Source organism: Lutzomyia longipalpis, chromosome 1, assembly GCF_024334085.1.
Source record: "Lutzomyia longipalpis isolate SR_M1_2022 chromosome 1, ASM2433408v1".
Taxonomy (NCBI): domain Eukaryota; kingdom Metazoa; phylum Arthropoda; class Insecta; order Diptera; family Psychodidae; genus Lutzomyia; species Lutzomyia longipalpis.
This window is the reverse complement of record NC_074707.1, coordinates 43,555,280-43,574,937: the sequence shown is the minus strand read 5'-3', so window position 1 is coordinate 43,574,937 and position 19,658 is coordinate 43,555,280. Positions and strand designations below refer to the sequence as shown.

The following is a 19,658-nucleotide window of genomic DNA, read 5'->3' as shown; positions in this document are numbered from 1 at the left end:
GGGAAGTTGAAATGCGCGCGAAAATACAAAAAGGCGGGGAAAGAAAAGTCTTTTTTCGCTAAAAATAAATGCATTTTGAAAGCTGCGATAAAAATATTTATAAATTTTCTCCAAAAAAATTAGGAAGCTACACTCTAAGATTTACATTTAAGACGCTCCAAATCGTACAAAACTTCCAGGACAGTTGCCATACTCCATGCTTGTGTTGTGCAGGAACCACTGCAGAAGCTTCCGTTGGAGTTTGTTAATTCAGGGAGTCCTCGCCACCAGGAGGACTTCACCTCCTTGAGATGAGCTGTGAGGATGGCCCATGTTTCAGCAACAGTATCCTTCAGGCGATTATTCTGTGCGGCAAAGATCAGTCGAGCCCTCAAATAAAATCCAATTGGCCAAACCCATTCCTTAAAAATTAAAAAGGATAAAAGTTTCAATTAATTTACTAATTTAAGAATTATTTAGCTTATGGGCTTACAGGGCCTTGATGGTAATTTGCTCCATGAGCTACTTTTGGATCTTCAGAGTCATTGGAGTTGTCGTAGTCGCCGTGATATCCCCAATCCTGAGGATCGAGAGTTTTCATCCCCAGCGGACCAAGAAGGTATTTTCGAGCTTGTTCGAGAGCTTCCCATGCGTGTTTTGGGTCAAATAATTCAGGAGCCTAAAAGAATTAATAAAATAATAGTTTTTAAATTAATTAATTAATTAATTTTTAAGAATCTTACCGCAACCATTGCAATTGGAAAATTGGGGCGAAGTTGAAAGTCCTGCCACGTCTGCGTAGCTCCGCATGAATCCTTGTAGATCCCTCTCTTGTTAGCCAAAGGTATTTCCCCTTGTCCCACGAAGAAATTCTTCTCAAAATTCGCTTTTATCCTATCAGCCCATTCTTTGTACGTCCAAACAGTTTTGGTTCCTGGAGCAAATTAATCTTATTAAAAGAACAATTTAACTAAGAAATTAAAAAAGATCCTCCTTACCATTCTTGGATGATCTTTCAACAGATTTATGGGGGAATTTCCCTTCTCCGCTCATCTTCTGCAAGAATCTGAGGGTGGCCATTTGGAGACCAACCAACTCCACAGCTGATCCATCTCGTGGTGTGCTGGGAACTCCGCGATTCCCTGCCTTCTCTGACGATCCCATTTTATCCATCCACGTCCCACAGTTTGCATCATTTCCCCCAAAGACAAATCCCGTGTCTGGATGAACACCAATTTGATTATTGAAGCCCTTTTCCGTCATGTGCGCATCAATGGCAGGACCTGCATTCCTTTCACGGTAAACAAGACCCTGGAAGTGTACAGTGATGGCTTCCTGGATTACATCACAGAGAGCTTGATCACATTCCCCTGCCTTGCGGGCTTCACTGTCATCCATTGGGAATATCCTGGAGACTTTTTCCGTGAGGATTTCAGCTCCTTTTGGAGTCTCCTCCACGAAATACTTAATGGAGTACAGCCACCACCAAATTGCATCGCGACAGTTGAATCTGGAAATTCATAAGAAAATGTAAAATCTTTGCTAAATTCTCTTCTTGTTCACAACTCACCTTGCTTTGTAGCCACCATCGAGAAGATTGGGGATAAGTCCATGCCTTAGACAGGAACCAAATCCCAGAATCATGTAGCGTGCTTCATCGAACCTTCCGGTTAAGAGAAGAAGTCCCCGGAGGGAAATGAAGGTATCCCTGCCCCAGCATCTCATGTACCCTGTTGAAAAATGCGGCAATCCCGCTGACATAGTTGCACACTGATTTGGCGGCTTGGGATCCTTTGTTTGCGGACTAAGAGCCGGAAGATTAGCTGATGGACATTCAGAAACACACTGAACTGATCCCATGGCCAGAGATTGCACAAACGAACTTCCCTTCCGGACAAAATCAGACATTAGCGTTACACTCTGTTCCAGGAGAAGGGTATTAACTCCCGTGAGGATAACATCGAAGTAGCTGGGAATCAGATAACGAGGCATTTCCTTCAAGGATGCCGTATTGGTTGCCCACCATTCTGAAAGAGCTTTAGTCCCAGACCAACGAGCTAATCTATCGCGTATGTAGTCAGTCATCCAATCCCCACGACGGAGATTATCGCAGAATGGATGCCCCAAATCATTATTAGGCCCAATAACACTCAAAGCTGATGCAAATCCCTGAGTTCCACTGTAAACCAACCGCCCAAATCCGGGAATGTCATAAGTTCCAGACCCCATTCCCATATCCTTCTCCTCTTCATCGCAACGGTAGAGAGCACGATTGAGATCGATGAGATTGAGTTTGGACACAATTTTCTGGAGATCACTGAAGATCTGGCCTTTTTGGAAGTGAAAAGCATCCACGAGTTTCTGAACATTGGCAAAATGGGGACGAGTTCGCTCATGCAGGGAAACTCTGAAAAGAATCACAAAAAATGAACAAGAAGGAAGAAGGATGCGTAAAGATTCTTCCTCACCGAACAGCAACAATTGATCCGGGAGTTAAATTCTTAAAATTCAATTGCGTTATGTTGCCATCTTTAACCATTTCTGTGCTGAAAATTGTTGATTTCTCCAGAGGAATATGCTCAACAATCTTCAACTGATACTCTGTGAGTCCATTGATATATTTCTCATCTTTCTCATACCTATATGGACAGTCATATGGCTTTGGAGATCTGCAATAAGAATCACCAAAAAAAGATGTTGAAAAAATTAGGATTGATCCTTCATCTGACTCATACTTGTGAGTAACTCCTGCTTCAAGGATAATCTCCTCAAGATGCCCTTCAAATCTAAGAGATCTAACATTTGTAGGTCCACTGTATGGATCTGGATAACTGAAGCAGGTGTGTGCAACCAGGATGACACTTTCTCTCGTATTAGGACAACTCCGGGTAACAGCAACAACGTTGTAGTCCATTTGATCAACAAATACCTCACTGAAACCCTTCTCAGCTAGTTCTCCATGAAGAAGATTAATTGCTTTCTTGCCAGAAATTATTCCAGTTTCCGCATCAACAGCCTTACCCCACTCCTGATACTCCCTTTCTTCGTCAACGACGTGAATCTAATGAAAAAATATTTTTTCAGTCAAAACAAAGAAAAAAGAAACTCTTCTTAAATATTTTACATGATGAGGGACGAGTTCGTCATATCCTCTTGTACTTCCAGTTGCACAGCATGCCATTGAAACCAATCCTGCTGAGGGGAGCAGATCAAAGACCGATCGTTTCTGAATCGGGGACGGATTGTCGTGTGTAAGATCGAGAAAGAGAGCATGAGCAATGCACGGCGCCAGGAGTCTCTTGGGAGAGCTGAAAAATGCCCCAACAGGTGCTCCTCCGTAACGATAAACAAGTCTCCCTTCTTCATGGGAATCCCATGCGGAAAGAGCCTCCCTGATCAGCGATGTAATCCCTAATCTATTGACAAAAATATTATCCGTATGGTCGGAATTTGTAAAGAGTTCCGCAACAACGTAGAGTTCAGGATTAATCTTTCGTGCTGCATCCAGAAGATACTCTGCAACCTTTAATTATCAAATTTAGAAAATGATCTTAAAGATTTTGAGCAGTTTTCTTTAAACTTACATGCAGCGGAGTTGAATGGCAGTTATCAAGACGAACTCCATCAAAAATTTTAGCAGTTATCTCAACGTACTTCTTCATGTGATCCCACAGGTATGGGCAATCTTCGGGTTTATCCCCATACTTGAGCTTAACGCTATCACCCCAAGCAATCAACTCCCGTCGAATGTAGACATTCGCAGTTGTTGGCTGGGGCCTAGCGAAGTCCTTCAGGGGATCCCCATTCATAACCCATCCATTGTGAGCCATAAGATACTTTGCCGAATCCCCGTACATGAGAGCTTCAATATCCTCAATTGTTTTACACGTAACATCACCATCTGTGAAGTATCTACAGAACAGTGGATGTTTGATGCTGATCTCCCGTAGTCTAGGACCATCATCCTGAATCCTTTCATATCGGAGACCGGATAAACAATTTTCAACGGCTGAACGAAGATGTTCAGCTATTTCACAACGAACAACTTCATTTAACTCCTCCAAGTGTTGCCTAAAGGCTTCAGCGCATTTCCTCAATCTTGTATCTTCATCAAAGGCGTCATTCCTGGTAAAAAAGGATAGTCAGACAACAATCCTAGTCTACCTAAAATTATGAATCTTACCTAAAAACATTAAAGATCTCAAAAGCACTCTCAAAATCAATTGTACAAGCAAGGCGTCTATAGGCAGGATCCTGCTTCAAGACGATTGTCTCCTTTGACTGGGATTCCTTTGGAGCTTTTGGCGGAGGTCTCTTGCGCATTTCTTCACTGAATTTCTTAACATACTCCTCCACATTGCACTGATACAGTTCATGTATTCTAGCCTTGGGAAGGTAGTTTGAATGCAGTTGATGACGCAATGCGTTGATATGATCTTCACGATCAATTTCAACAGGTACACCGAAAGTTTCCAGAAGACCATTTCCTGTATCACTCGACGCCATTGCAAGGACGCTGTCGAGCAGGAAAGCAGGTCTAAGGTGTGGACAAGTACTGCATGAGTAGGTTGTCTCTGGATGTTCCTTTAGCCAGGGAGATTCATTGGCTGTGTGATTGAGGACAATGTCACAGATAGAGGCAATGCCCCATTCTTCGCGACATTTTTTAACGATTTTTCCGACTTTATCAAAATTTGCACTAGGACCGAAGTCTGGATTGACGCTGAGTTGATCGCACAGGGAATATCCCGAACGGGAGTTTCCTAGCTTCTGAATGGGTGTGAAGTGAAGGAGGTTGTAGCCACTCTCATGAGTAACCCTCAACTTAGCTTCCCATGTCTCCAAATGCCCCAGACATTTTGCCATCACAGTCTGGCATCGTATGGAGTCAAGGGGAATCTCACGTTCTGCATTCTTCGGTCCGACTTTAATCTTTGGTTCAACTTGAACGTAAAGGGAACCTTCTCGTTTTTTTGGACTGATTCAAGAAAGTTACAACAGTTTAAAATACTGAATAATTGAGTAATTAAAGAAATAATTTACCTTTCTTGGAAGCTAAAGTAGAAATGAAAAGTTCCTGATTTGTTAGCCACTATTTCGCAGTAAATATCTAGATCATTAACTTCGACAAAGGGTTGAGCCGCATTTGTGAGCTTTTGCCCTGAACTTGTGTGCCAAATTAGAGTTGAATATTTTGTTCTTTCAAAACCATTAGAATCTGACAAAAATAAAAAAGAAAATCTTTAAGGAAAACCGTAGTAGAATTTTAAATATTCATTTATAAAAAAGCTCAACACGTAAGAAGATGCACGTATGACGTATGAATGAATAAGTAAAATGAATCAACTGTGCGTGATTTTAGTAAAAAATATTAACACGAAAAAGATTAAACATACTGCACAAAAATTTTTTATTATAAGTGTAAATGTAAATTAACCAATTAAGAAATTTTGCTCTCTCTGCAAGTTGCGAGGTTTATTCAGTTGTGGATCTGCTGTTGACTGAAGAAATTCAACTTATAAAATATCTTACTTCTTGTGATACTTGTGAAAATTTAGAGAAAATGAAAAAGACCAAAATTCTAAATTTTTCCTCTGATTTTCATCATTTAGTGAGTGTTTTAATATTGATAAATTCTAAATATTTTTCTTTTTACAACAAAGATTTTTAAATATAAAATTTCAGTTTCGCTATGCCACGTTTACAGAAAAATTGGCTACAGTTGTGAATCTCTTTCTTGTGTCTGTGGTTTCCTTGGGAATTGGTCTATCTGCCATTGGTTTTGCTGAAGTTCTTGGAATTACAATTGATCGTACAAAAGCCAATACAACAACGACAAAAATCAACCTACTTAATTACTTTGGAGGTGGAAAAATTCTAACAAATGCAACCAGCATGGAAATTTCAGAAGCTATGAGTGCTGATGCTATGTCTATGTTCTACTTAAATGTTGCAATTGTTTTAGCAATCATTGTTGTCCTAACGCATGCAGTTTACCAGATAAATATTCTAGCTTTTAGACAAACTACACGTCTCCGTAAACTTTTTATTCAATCTATCCTCAGTCAGGATATGGCGTGGTTTGACACCAGGACGGAAATGGATATTGCGAGCAATATAACGAGCAATATTGACTTGATAAAGGATGCTATTGGTGAAAAGCTCGTAACAACCGTTTTCCTCTTCTCAGCTTTTATCTGGCAAGTTGTTATAGCTTTTCTTGTAGGATGGAAATTAGCTCTTGCTATGACAGCAGTCTACACAATTCTAATTATTGGTTTTTCCATTTATGTTGGAAAATCCTCAAAACGCTTAACAGAAAAAGAGTTACAGAGCTACTCAAAAGCTGGAGCAATAGCAGAACAAGTATTCGATTCAATTAGAACAGTTAAAGCTTTCAATGGTGAAACTAAAGAATCCCAGAGGTATGCTGAGAATCTCAAGATAGCAGAAGCAGCAGGAATTAAGAAGAGTCTATTTACTGGACTTCAAAGTGGCCTTATGTGGTTTCTGGTATTTGCATGTTTTGGTGCGGCTTTTTGCTACGGTATACAGCTAATGATTGATGAATTTCAATTACCTGAAGATCAGAGGAACTACAACTTAATTTCCATTGTAACTGTTGTCTTCTGCATGGTTAACGGAGCGCAATTTGTTACATTAACAATTCCTAGCTTGGAAACTATAGCATCAGCAAAAGGAGCAATAAAATGTATTCATGAAGTTATTGATCGTAAATCTAAAATTAATCCGTTTAGTGAAAAAGGAAAGACGGTTGAATACTTAAAAGGAAACATTGAATTTAAAAAGGTTCATTTCCAATTTCCATCGCGGAAAGACACAAAAGTATTGAAAGGAGTCAGTTTTTGTGCCAACAGTGGTCAGACGGTGGCTATTGTTGGACATTCTGGGTGTGGAAAGTCTACGTGTTTGCAACTCATTCAACGACTTTATGATGTGAATGATGTAAGTATCTTAGAAATTAAAGAAAAAAAACGTTAAACTCTTCTTTCATTTTATTTAATTTTTTTTTTTTAATTCAGGGGGAAATCCTTGTAGATGGGGTCAACATCCAACAGTACAATTTAGGATTCTTGAGATCCCAAATAGGCGTAGTTAATCAGGAACCAGTCCTCTTCTCAACAACCATTGCAGAAAACATTCGTTTTGGAAATCCTGAAGCAACTCAAAGTGAAATTGAAGATGCAGCCAAGATAGCAAACTGTCACAGTTTCATTACAAAGCTACCGCAAGGATACGACACTGTGGTTGGAGAAAAGGGAGCCCAACTGTCTGGAGGGCAGAAACAGAGAATTGCCATTGCAAGAGCCATTGTTAGGAACCCAGCAATTTTGCTTCTTGATGAAGCAACCTCAGCCTTGGATGCTCAGTCGGAGAAATTAGTCCAGACTGCTCTGGATAAGGCTCTAAAAGGTCGTACAACTCTAATTGTTTCCCATCGACTTTCAACCATAAAAAATGCTGACTTTATAATAGTCCTGGATCAGGGAAAAAACGCAGAAGTTGGAACGCATAATGAATTAATGCTTCAAAAAGGAATCTACCATGATCTACGAATGGCTAGCCAAGAGGTTGCATTCTCAGATCTCAATGATGGTCTACAATTTGATAATACCGATAAAATTGATGAAGAAAGTGAATTTCCATCAAAAGATTTTGGACAATTGGATATTGTAGGTGTCAAAGACAAAGAAGAGCTTCTGAAAATGAAGAAAAATACAATGAAGCGCCTTATAAGAATAAGTTTGAAGGATTGGAAGCTCTTAGCTATTGGATGCATCTGCTCAATCATCGTTGGGGCATCATACCCCATAAGTGGTGTATTAAATGCGGAAATTTTTGAAGCTTTTGAAACAACAGACCTAGACAGGATTCATGTGGTTCAATTTCAATGTGGAATAAACTTCCTCATTCTAGCTACTGTAACTGGAATAGCTTCAGTAACCCAAACGTATGTTTTCGGGAAAGCTGGAGTTCGTCTTACTTCTCTTCTTAGGAATTTGTGTTTCAAAACTGCTATAAAGCAGAATATAGCTTGGTATGATCATCCAAGCAATGCCGTTGGCGCATTATCTGCTAGACTCTCCACTGACTGTGCTAATGTTCAAGGAGCTACGGGGATTCGTTTAGCTGGAATCCTCCAAGCTACTTCATCCATTCTAATTGGCGTTATAGTAGGATCAGTTGTTTTCTGGAAGCTTACTCTTGTTGTCTCCCTAACCGTACCTTTGCTCATCTTTGTTGCTGCTTTTGAGTCTCTCTATGCAAAATCAAGCGCAGCAAAGGAGAAGGAAACAATGGAAAATGCTTCAAGGATTGCTATTGAAGCAATTATGAGCGTAAGAACTGTAGCCTCCCTTGGTCAGGAGAAACACGTACTTCGGAGATTTATTGAAAAGATTGAAATAGCAGAAGGAGAAGCAAGGAAGAGTACCAAATATAGAGGTCTAGCATATAGTCTAAATATCTCAATGAGTATCTTTGCATACGGCGTTACTTTTATCTACGCTGGACATTTGATATCAACCGGAGAAATATCCTTAATTGATGCTTTAATGTAAGTAAATACAAGAAGGATCTAAGAATAAGGGCAAGATTTAAATAAGATTTTTATCCTTTTAGGGTAATCGAAGCTATAATTTATGGAGCATGGATGATGGGAATTGTTCTCAATACTGCTCCAAATGTTAATTCTGCTCTAACGTCTGCAGCAAATATCATGGACTTTATAGACACCTCAACAAAGTCGTCAGAAACTGCTCAGAGCATGAAGCATGACGGCCAAATGGTAAGACTAAGCAATTTTAAGAAAGAAGATCTTTCAACAAAACTTTGTATTTTCTAGGTTTTCTCTGGAGATATTGAATACAAAAATATAAAATTTAGTTATCCAAATCGACCAGAAACGGAAATCCTTAAAGGTCTAGACTTCCATGTTGATGGAATGAAAACCGTAGCTATTGTGGGTCCTTCAGGATGTGGAAAATCAACATGTTTTCAACTGCTTCTTCGCTTCTACGATCCTAATGAGGGAAAAGTAGCTGTGGATGGTGCAGCAACGACGGAATTTTCTCTTTCTAAGCTTCGTGCCTACCTAAGTCTTGTAAGTCAGGAGCCTGTTCTCTTTGACTGTACTATTGCTGAAAATATAGCCTACGGTGACAATTCACGAGATGTACCTCTGACGGAAGTTATTGAGGCAGCAAAAGAAGCGCAAATACATCAAGAATTTGTCACAAAGCTACCTCTTGTAAGTTATAACAATCACAAAAATAATTTACGAATTAATTTGATGCAAAACCCTATCTTTTAGGGCTATGCAACACGTCTTGGATCACGAGGAACTCTTCTATCGGGTGGACAAAAACAACGGATAGCCATAGCAAGGGCTCTTATCAGGAAGCCAAAAGTCCTCCTGCTGGATGAAGCAACATCAGCTTTGGATGCCGAAAGTGAGAAGACAGTTCAAGATGCTCTGAATAGAGCAAGTGAGAACAGAACCTGCTTGATCATTTCTCACAGACTATCCTCCATTAGAAACGCTAATCTTATTTGTGTGATGGATCAAGGAAAGATCACCGAGATGGGAACTCACGATGAGCTCATAAATGCAAATGGAATCTATTCTAAACTCTATCGCTCTTTTCAATAATTTTTTGAAAAGTTATAAGAATATCTTTAATTAAAAAAAATGATTCTAAGCTTCTTTCACGCTAAAATTTTACTAAATCTTACTAAAACTTTCCACTGAAATAACTTTTTTTTTAAGTTTTATTTGGGTCAAGAATACAACCACGTGAATTTTATAGTATGTTTTATTAAAAACAATCAAAATAAATGTCTCTATCAAAAAGCTTTGCGTGGAATAATTAAAATTTATTGAAGAAATGTAAATAAATTCAGTTTAAAGAAAAAAAGCTGTATGAAAAAGCTGTGACTGTCAGACAAATTAAATTTTTATTTAATGATAATTAATTTGTAAAAAGACCCTAAGTTTGTTATTGAAAGTTTAGATTAATTTCAAATAAAGCCTTAAAAAATGTTACGACCAATTTACGCTATAAATTGTTATTTCACATGTTAATAAAATAACTATAATTAATAGATAACAAGTTGCAACATACATAGTAAGATCTTGACAAAAAAAATGTAAACAACCCTGATGACTAGACTTGATCAACACATGATCAACAAGATCATTTTGTAGTTGTTGTTGATGTTGTACCATCATACTGGCTAAAATTAGAGCAAATGCCTCATGCTTTAGGTAATGAATTTAAAGAAATTTTCTCACCATTTTGTGGATAGTTGCAGTACAATGCGATGTGCCTGCCAAGGAGATTAGGTCCAGGAACAATGTGCAGAATTGTACCCCTTTTGAGCCTGAAGAGCGTTCCTTCCTTATCCTCACCGTGTGAAATGGCCAAACTCAATACATCCTGATGCCCCATTGCGGCTCGTTTAATTTAATTCTAAAAAAGAAAGGAAAAAAATCTGTTAGAAGGAGATCAAGGCTAGATGATGGAGTTGTTTTGAGAGCAGAGGCGAAGGCACCACAGTTGCTAAATGGAGAGCTCTTATCACCTTCAATGATTTCTTCAAAGCAAATTCAACTTCTTTCACTTGTCTGCTTTAGCTGTGGTCTTGCACTTGGCAAAAACGGGAAGGAAATCACGCAAACAGGTATTTGGCACTCCTTGGCGGGGTTTTTCCTGCAAGCGGAAGCCTCAAAGGAGGGATTTTCAGCACGAAATCTCAATCTCCAAGGTGACCTCTGGGCCCGACTGTCAGTTATTTCCACTCACTTCGTTGCTACTTTGGCGCCGGTTCTTGTCGCACTGAACTCCACCACAGTGTTCAGATACAACGGCCCCACCACATGAAAATGTGTGCGCTCTCCTCTCTCAGAATTTCATCACATGGGGCCACGAGAGAGTGGCTAAATGTTGTGGGAAATCATCGTGGGGCATTAACACATGACGCTGGGGAAAGACGGTGTGCTGTGTATCCATAGAGGCGCACGCGCCAAAAAACTAAACTCACGTGTCTGGGAAATTATGATAAAAAAGAGCAAAGAAGTAGGTATTTGCGGGAGTAGATCACCTTTAATTTCAGCCACAGGTAAGATGCTGCGACCTTTAACAATTTTTTTTGCATCATATATTTTATCAAAAGTTTTATGATTCATTGTAAATTTTATTAAAGCTTCAGAAGAAAAAATAATTTATAGTTTTTTTTATTCAAGAACTTTTCATGAGATTGGAGAGATAAAAGAGCTTTAATTAGCTTTTTAAATTAATGACTGAGCAAACAAAAATATTTTGTAGCTTTGCATTAATTTGTTTAGTCTCATAAAAAGCGATAATAATAAGAATTTATTTTTAGAGTCAGCAGTATCAGTAAGAAGTGATAGGAAATAAAATAATATGACTCTTTGTATTAATATGAGCTAATTTATTTTAAATCATTTGGAATGATCGTGCAAAGAGTAAAAAAGGGTTTTTAATTAATTAACTTGAGTAATCAACAAAAAAAAAAACAGATAAACTCCACTCTTCTCTATCGTAGACTAAATCATTCCACATTAGAACGTCCTTCAGTCGCGTGTTCTTAGCGCCATTGAACCCAGAATTCTTTTTTCTTCTTAATTCAACCATATTTTGTCACAAACCGACCAGACCACATGAGAATAAAAAGAAAAAATTTTCGCAAATTCCCCAGACATTGAGAGAGAAAAAATATGCAAATTATGTGGAAGTCTAGGACAGGAACATAGAAGAAAAAACAAATCTCGTACAAATTCCCGAATCAATTTTATTATTTTGACAGAGCTGTATCACACCTGTTGGAATTTTCCATGCAGAGAAATAAAAAAAATTAGGGGTTAAAGAAATCATTAATTAACTTAAAAGAAGAAAAAAAAACGAACAAATTAAAAAATATGTGAATTAATTTGCATAATTATTTAATTTATTTCAACAAGTGGATATAAATTCTGTTTGCACCTTATATCGCAATCAGTACCTACTATACCTTAAAATTGAATTACAGTGCCTATATTTGCTAAGAGAAAATTAAGATTTCATTTTGATTTTGTACCGAAGTCACCAAGTCCATATCAATTTGTGATTTAAGTATAAATTCTAAGCAATTCCGTAATCTTAAGAAGTTTGGAAGAATGAGAAAAATCACACACTTTTCTTCAAGATTTAGAAAAGCGTTTTAAGATGAGATTTTAGGCCTTTATTTTTGCTCATGAATGTACGGAATTGCTTAAGATTAAGATTTAAAATTTAAGTTCTTAAATTCTTTCTAGAAATTAAAAGAAAATCAGTTGAAATAAGAAGTTTTTTTTTAAAGGACGTTGAAAATATTTATTTTAACGACACTTTTGCTCTATTTTGTCCCACGCTCTTAAATTAAGACACAACACATAGCAAAAATCAAAATAATTATCATTAAGATATGCAATATTAATAAAGAATAAATAAATTCGGAATCATTTCATCGTTCGGTAGGGCATATGTAGGGCAGAACTTAACGTTTATTTTATTAAGTTTTTAATCAAGTATTTTTCTAAAACGTAAAAATGCTTTTCAATAAGAAAATATTTAATGTTTCCGGATAATTTTGTCAATTCAGCTAATAAAATAATAATAAATTCTTTATTATTTTCGCTATTTTGATCCTCTATTTTTTGGTACATTTCTCATTATATTCATTTGACTAAAATTTGCAATTTCAATTAAATTAATTTGTGTTTGTCTCGTGGAACAAGACGCAACGCATTCGGCCAATAATAATTAACTTTGACCCACTAAATTTCAGCAAAGTGCTAATTTCTTTTATTCGAAGCTGAAACAATATAAATTTAGCGCTAATAATACGCAGCGGTGCAACTTTTTGGGGTTTTTTTAACAATCGTTGATTTTTTTTTGCGACAAGCATGACTAGAGCGAGTGTGTAAAAAACGAAAACGTTGCTGCAACACTTAAATGGGAAAGTCCAGCCAAGTGCGGGAAGCCACAGAGAGAAATTTCACTTTGTCTTGTTTGGCGCAGCGTTGACAAGTGGTTGAACTTCTTCATCCATTGATCCGGCTGGTGTTCCTGAAATGTCTTTCAGCTCAATCCCCTTGTCCAGTGAGTCGTTATCAAAGGAATACGACCGGGTCATCTTGAAGGCTTTCTCTGCTTGTTCGGATTTTTCATTCTTCGTCGCATAGACGAATGTTGTTGGACGTCCTACAATTTGAGGGGTAGAATGAAAATTAATTTTTAGAGAATTTTTTTATGTGAACAAACCTGCTGGAAGTCCTGCTGACCCAGGAGAGAGAATCTTAGCAAAGGATCCCGTTGATCCATGCCTCTTCTCTGCAATGTATTCAATATTAATGGGCACCTCATTCTTAATTGAGACCTTCTTCTCTGACTTAACACTCCCACGTGGCCTCAAAATTGGCTCCCTTCGCACAATTGACGGCGATGCGGACCAACTGGACGACGGTGATACCCTTCCAATTTGCCCATCTACAAAAAATCACCAATTTTTTCCCAAAATATAAGTAAGATTCTGGAAAATTCTTATTACCCAAAACGCACGGTCAGCTTGCGCTATTTTGGTGATTTTTATCCAATCGCTTTTGCATGATTGCGGTGTGATGGTGTGATGGTTTAGTAGACGCAGCAGCAGCAACAGCAACTAAAAAGCCCAGTGCAAAGCATTTATTGCGAGAAAAAATGTCCAAAAGAATGTTGCTCAGTTGTGTGCTGATTAGCCAAAAATAAGTAGGTATGTTGATGGTTTTTAACAAAGGTGGATGGAATAAAACGCACAAAACAAGACAAAGTGAAGGAAATTCCTGCTATAAAAGCTGTTAGGTGCCGCCTAGTAGGTGCTGAAATTTATTTTTTTGAAGATTTTTTGTTCTTCAAATGCCTTTTAGAAAGACATTTTTTCAATTTAAATTTAAAGTTTTTTAACGAATTAATGCACGTAAGTATTAATCTTAATTTAGTTTTTTATTAATTTCAAAATTTTGGTATAATTTCCATCTACATACATTTCGTTAATATTGTCCAATCTATGTGTCTTTTCCATGCAATACAAACACTATGTTTTTAGTAAAGGGGCATAGAACTGATGGGCACAGAACACAAAATTTAGAAAGAAAAAGAAAGAAATGAGAAAAAAATGTTTTAAAATAAACATTAATAGACATTAAAATGGTAAGATATTTAAGAAAATTGACTTATATTGTACAACATTTTCTCCATTCTTTTAAAACTGTTAGAGAACCTATCAGTTGTATGCCCCTTGATTTCTTTTAGCCACTATAAAATATCTAGATTTTTCATTTTATGAAATCCCTATTTTCTTGCATTTTTTTTAAAAAAATATTTCTCTCCACGTGGAAGTTTAATTTACGCGTGCACGACAATTTATCAAAACAACTTCGTCTCGCCGCATTCATTGTCAATTGCCTCTCACCTGGATACAAGATATTAATAAAATTCCTTCTTTTTTCTTTCAAGCGAGAGTCAATTGAAGAAAAAAAATAAATGAATGAGTTTGGCGCTTTAGTAGTGGCAAGTTGAAACTCATAAATTTTCAATATTTAAATTGATTAGAAGTGTGTTTTTTGCGGCTATATTATTACATTTTATACTTCATTTACACCCAACTACATAGTAATCACTCCGGTGCAACAATTAATCAATCACAATTGAATACATTTTTTTTATAAATCGTGCTTCCACGCGGATCAAGTTTAAATGAAACAGCATTAATTTGCAGTAGGTACATTCTGTCAGTGATTCAAATATGCTGCGGCGGCTTTATATAGTCAGTTCATTTTCATGGGACACTCGAAATTGCTTCTGGCAATTAATTGGATTATCCTCTGATTTTTTTTCATTCACTGTTTGGTCTTCTCGGGTACATTAAATGAATAAATAAAAAAACACGCGCCCAATGGCCCCATGAAATTGAATTATAAATAAATGTGTGAAAACATAAATAAATCAACATGAATTGGTCATAAAAGTGGCTATTAAATTAGATGATATTTACTCCTCGTAATCACATCTCAACAAGTTTTAATATTTAATGCGATATACGTTGGTTTTTGTGGGAACCATGGGATTTATTTTGGCTTTCCTAATATGCCCATAAAAAATATATTTTATCCAATAAATTGGCAATTATGTGGGAAATTATTTAATACAAAACTGTTTGGGGAAATTTTGCGCTCTGGTGGTTTATGAATTTGCGGTTAAATTGTTAATAAAATCATAAAAATGAATAATATAATTTATGAGGTTAAATAAATATATTTTTTTTAAACACTTTTATTAATAAGTTGAATCTTTTCAAATACTTTGAATTGATTGTTTTTTTTTTATTTATTCAATAAACTTCTTATTGAAAAATGTCGCCAAAATTTTCATCTGCAGATATTCCTCATCTATACTGACCACAAAAACAAATATTTGAATCACTGCAATTTGCACGGAATTCTTTGAACAAAAACATCTCAATTCAAACCAACTTCTTATCAAAGTTCATTTGGAATCGCGTAATACTGAAATTTCCATGAGATTTTCTTTCAAAGATTCTTTTACGGTTCAAAAGATAATTATTCTCCTTATCAACGCATATTATTCTCTCCACTTAATTCAATTCCTTCTCCTTTTCCAATCACTTATTGTGAGTCGAAGCAGAATGCAAATAAAGAAACTCTTAAACATTAAATGTAAGATTAATGTGTTTTCTTTTGAATTTGCAGGTTAAAAGGAATTGATTGAGAGATCCGTTTTCAGACATTCACTATTTCCATTCTTTTGCATAAATTCAATTAATTAGTCTCTATCAGATATGTGAGCTTTTTTTTTTAAACATCTATTCCGTTTAATTACTTTTGCACTATTTTATCATATTTTATGCAAACCAATCAATAAATAACGCGTAAATATTACTAAATTTAGCATTAGTAATTGATATGGAAATCGTTAGACTTTTCTGTGAATTTTATTTACAAACTTTTTACAAAAAAACTACATTTTTCCCTACAGAAGAGTCTGTTAATTTTCTCATCAGATTCAAATTAAATACTTTTTTTTATATTTGTTAAAAAAAAATCAATGAATGCATTAAAGGCTGAAAAACTGTTATGAGAAGCAAATTAGAGAAGAATTAAAATTTTTTTACAACAAACTCGCTCTTCTTTACTTTGTTAATTTTGTGTTAAAAATAAAAAAAAATCCTAAAAATTAAAGCTAAAAAATATATCACTGATTTTAGATAAATGAAAAATTTATCTACCAAATAAAATCAAACACAAGCATTTCAAATCTTTTTCACTTTACTCAAAAAATTTCTCACTGGTAATGGCATAAAAATGTACAAAATAAAATAAAAATAAAATCCTCAAACTCTTTGTTCGGCAATTGCGTTAAAAATTGGGCATTAAGTGGTAAATTAAAAATAGAAAATAAACACACAAAAATAATTAATTTAGAGTGGTGTGTCGTCGATATTTTGCGTAAATGGTGGCGACATGACAATCACCGTGGGAACGGGATCAATGTTATCGGTTAGATCGGCTGTGTAGGGCGCTGTGGGGATCACCATTGTGTGGACACTGCCCCCAAAGTCGGAGCCGGGTGAGTTAAATTCAAAGCTCTCCCGGATGGGATCTAATTGGTGCAAAATCTCACCTGACACCTTCTCCCCCGAACCACCACGTTCACTCCCTACAACATCCTCAAAAGCCTCCTCATTGAGCGTCTGCAGGGCACCACAGATCATCTGTTCCTCCAATGTAACCTAAACAGCCGAGATACATATAGAGAATATTTTTGCTTTGATTTTTCTTCTTGTAGATTGTTCTTTTAATTATTATTCAGTTTATGATCTACTTTGAGAAGGAAATTAAATGATAAAAAGGACATAAAAAAATGAATAATGCAAGAACATTAAAGAAATTTCTAAATGACTTATGTTATGAACAAAAGCTTAGAAATAATAATGAATTTTCTCTGGAAGGTTTAGAGTAAACATAATGAGTAGAAAAAAGTTCATTCTTTACTCCAAAATCTCAAAAAAGAATTAAGAAAAATCAAGCAGTTGACAAGAACAAAGAAGCAATACAAAGACAAGAAAATTCAGCAAGAAAATTAATTGCAAAGATGAAAAACCAAAACCTCTCCTTTTCCTCAATAAATCAGTGAATTAATTTGAATGGGAAATCAGGGAAAACAACACCGGGATCTCAAACAATATTCCACAAAAAAGGACAAAATTTGCAACATTAGACACACACCTGCAACAATTCATAATCGTGCACCCTTTGCTGCATGAAAAGATTGAGATTTGAAATGTTTATAAGAAAAAAAGTCCTCACACCTCATTGAAAAACTTCCTCGTGCTCCCAAAAGCAAAATGATGCGAAATTGAATAAGAGAAAGAAGTAAATAACAACAAAAACATTCCCACGCACCTGTTTCTCCATTATACTCTGTGGTTTTTGGCGCGAATAGCTCGAAGCCGATGACGTCGGTGGTTGAATATTTTGACTATCAATGGCATCGTCATCTTGCACGCGCACCGTAGCCGTCGTTGGTTGCTGCTTCTCCAGATTTCTCAGTGTAATTATGAGTAATCTGAAGATTTCCCAATGACCAAAGCTTAAATTAAGTAACTGAAAAAAAAAAAAAGAAATCAAGGCAATAGTTGAGTGATTTGGCATTTTGACACGAACTTCCTCACCACAATTTTAACCACAAGAGAGAGAGAAAAATTACTAAACTTACATTTTTTAACTCTTGAAGATCACAGTGCATTAAGACACGACCAGAAATGGAGTGTTGCTTCAATGCCGGAAGAAGACTATCTAAGGCGGGTCGCAGCTCATCGATTTGCTGCAGTAAATCACTCAAGCCACTTACATTTAACTTTGATAGTCGGATTTGATGCAAATTCGCCTGAGGAAAGGAGAAAAAAAAATCATTTGTTGGGCTTCTTTAAACATTCTGAAGTGAAAATGGCAAAGAAAACTTACAGGAACATTCGTTAGAATGTCCGTGAGAGCAGTTTGTGAGACATCACTGGATTGAGATTGAATCTTCTTCTTCGGCTGCTCAACCGTGGGCACAGGCGGTGGTTTTGCATACGACTGATAAGTTAGCACTGGGATTGCCGGATTTGCAGCTGCAAAGATATTCTGATAAGGCGGATAAGGCTGCGGAAAGCGCGGAAGACTAGTACGTGGATTCAGCGGTATATTTGGTTTTAATGGAATGATTATCCCTTCATCCTCCATTGCTTGTTGGTCCTCTGAAAAAACAAATAAACTTTATTGCAAAAATTCACGAAAAGAAAAAGAATTATTTACCTTTAAGGACCTTTCGCAGGTAGGGATCGAGATTTATTGTAAACGGCAGGAAGATCCTTAGATCAGCCACAAGGAGATCAGCTTTGTGAAGTTGAAGAAATGCATCGAGTTTCCTTTCATCGCGATCCAATTCCAACAGTGCTGCTGCTTCACGCAAACAACTAATCTTCGGTCTGACTCTGTTTTAAAACCACAAAGAATTGATATTAAATAAAATGCTAAATAGGGGAAAACTCGAATGAGGCACTCACTTGTCGTACACTGACTGGAGTGATGTTGAGTCATCGAGGGAATCACCATTTTGATCGTGCTGCAGAACAATCATGCTGGCTCTCACAGGCCATTGTTCTGTGAGATTGATCCATGAACTCAAACGATACCAGCTGAAGTCAATTTGGAATGCTTTCAGCAAGCGCACCGTGATATAGATTACATTCATTAGGCGCCTCATGCTTCGTGGATTGACATCGCTGAAGTAGTCATCGGTGAGGAGGATCTTCGACATGTCCAGCGTACCCTGAGGATTCTGTCCAACACGATGGAGATTGGACCCGATGGAACTCGCCACGGATTCCGATAGCCTCAACTTCTTTGAGCCCCCACGCGAGGTTCCGGGGGGAGCTCGTAGCTTCTCCTGACTCGACATAATCTCCGATGCATTCGAAAGCCGCCTCGCTGAGGCTGAATGACTCAATATTGGATCTTCCGCTGCATCTGTGGTATTCCTTCGGTACGCAAGAGCCGTATTCTGTGCCCTCTGCACCTTCCTCAACCCCGAATTCTGCAGATACACCGGCAAATGCACGAGATTCCGCAGGAAGTCATGACCCCCAATACCACCTTCCGTAAACAAACGTCTACTATTGGCCTCAGCCGCTTTGGCAATCACATGCGGATCTACGGCCAAAAGGAGGACAAATGGACGATTTGGCGATGAGAGAAGAGTTTGAATGGCATTCAGCATTGTTAGTGTTCTCTCCGTATCACATGAATCCAGTGCATCGACCACACCAACTAATCGACTCTGTTGTCCCGTAAATGCATCCAAACACTGCGAAAGAATTTAATTTAAATCCCATCGCTATGATTTTAGGAAATCTTAAGAAATTTCATAACTTTGATATGAAAGAAAGCGGCGAAAGAACTTAAAATAAAATGCTGAATAAGCATTAAAAAATCCTTTTAAGAATAATAAAGAAAATTTGCAAAGTCAACACCCCACATATTTTGCCAGCAACATTCTGGATAAGCATTTAAATTAATT

General features: G+C 36.9%; 3 protein-coding genes across 7 annotated transcripts in view; 1 reads left to right on the top strand and 2 right to left on the bottom strand.

Annotated features, from left to right (window-relative positions):
- Positions 1-73: 73 nt before the first annotated feature.
- On the bottom strand, positions 74-10,860 carry LOC129787505 (glycogen debranching enzyme). Its single transcript, XM_055823169.1, has 13 exons — positions 10,585-10,860; positions 10,295-10,472; positions 5,023-5,197; positions 4,163-4,957; positions 3,564-4,104; positions 3,104-3,502; positions 2,715-3,040; positions 2,448-2,648; positions 1,550-2,386; positions 978-1,489; positions 723-913; positions 473-658; positions 74-401 (listed from the first exon to the last, which is right to left on the bottom strand). Exons 2-13 carry the CDS (start codon positions 10,449-10,451, stop codon positions 135-137), a joined length of 4,587 nt encoding a protein of 1,528 aa, XP_055679144.1. The 5' UTR covers positions 10,452-10,472; positions 10,585-10,860; the 3' UTR covers positions 74-134.
- LOC129787631 (multidrug resistance protein homolog 49-like) lies at positions 8,473-10,038 on the top strand. Its single transcript, XM_055823355.1, has 4 exons — positions 8,473-8,557; positions 8,623-8,788; positions 8,846-9,250; positions 9,314-10,038. Coding segments are annotated over exons 1-4 (912 nt in total). The 5' UTR covers positions 8,473-8,555; the 3' UTR covers positions 9,653-10,038.
- A 1,088-nt stretch (positions 10,861-11,948) lies between the features above and the next one.
- LOC129787504 (kinase D-interacting substrate of 220 kDa) overlaps positions 11,949-19,658 on the bottom strand; it is a 28,898-nt gene continuing 21,188 nt past the window's right edge. For all 5 annotated transcript variants that reach the window (XM_055823166.1, XM_055823167.1, XM_055823165.1 and 2 more), the window contains 8 exons: positions 18,646-19,445; positions 18,395-18,573; positions 18,062-18,336; positions 17,814-17,984; positions 17,501-17,701; positions 16,719-16,827; positions 13,305-13,529; positions 11,949-13,244 (listed from right to left, as the gene is read on the bottom strand). In XM_055823166.1, coding sequence (XP_055679141.1) covers positions 13,039-13,244; positions 13,305-13,529; positions 16,719-16,827; positions 17,501-17,701; positions 17,814-17,984; positions 18,062-18,336; positions 18,395-18,573; positions 18,646-19,445 — 2,166 coding nt within the window. In that variant the 3' untranslated portion in view covers positions 11,949-13,038. The remainder of the gene's footprint in view (positions 13,245-13,304; positions 13,530-16,718; positions 16,828-17,500; positions 17,702-17,813; positions 17,985-18,061; positions 18,337-18,394; positions 18,574-18,645; positions 19,446-19,658) is intronic.

Excerpts from the sequence above, each read along its gene's own strand:
- LOC129787631 (XM_055823355.1), top strand. Across the intron at positions 8,789-8,845 it reads TGAAGCATGACGGCCAAATG|GTTTTCTCTGGAGATATTGA; the intron begins GTAAGACTAAGC and ends TGTATTTTCTAG. Across the intron at positions 9,251-9,313 it reads TTGTCACAAAGCTACCTCTT|GGCTATGCAACACGTCTTGG; the intron begins GTAAGTTATAAC and ends CCTATCTTTTAG.
- LOC129787505 (XM_055823169.1), bottom strand. The coding sequence starts at position 10,451 with ATGGGGCATCAGGATGTATTGAGTTTGGCCATTTCACACGGTGAGGAT. Across the intron at positions 2,387-2,447 it reads GGATCAATTGTTGCTGTTCG|AGTTTCCCTGCATGAGCGAA; the intron begins GTGAGGAAGAAT and ends GATTCTTTTCAG. Across the intron at positions 914-977 it reads TGAAAGATCATCCAAGAATG|GAACCAAAACTGTTTGGACG; the intron begins GTAAGGAGGATC and ends AATTTGCTCCAG.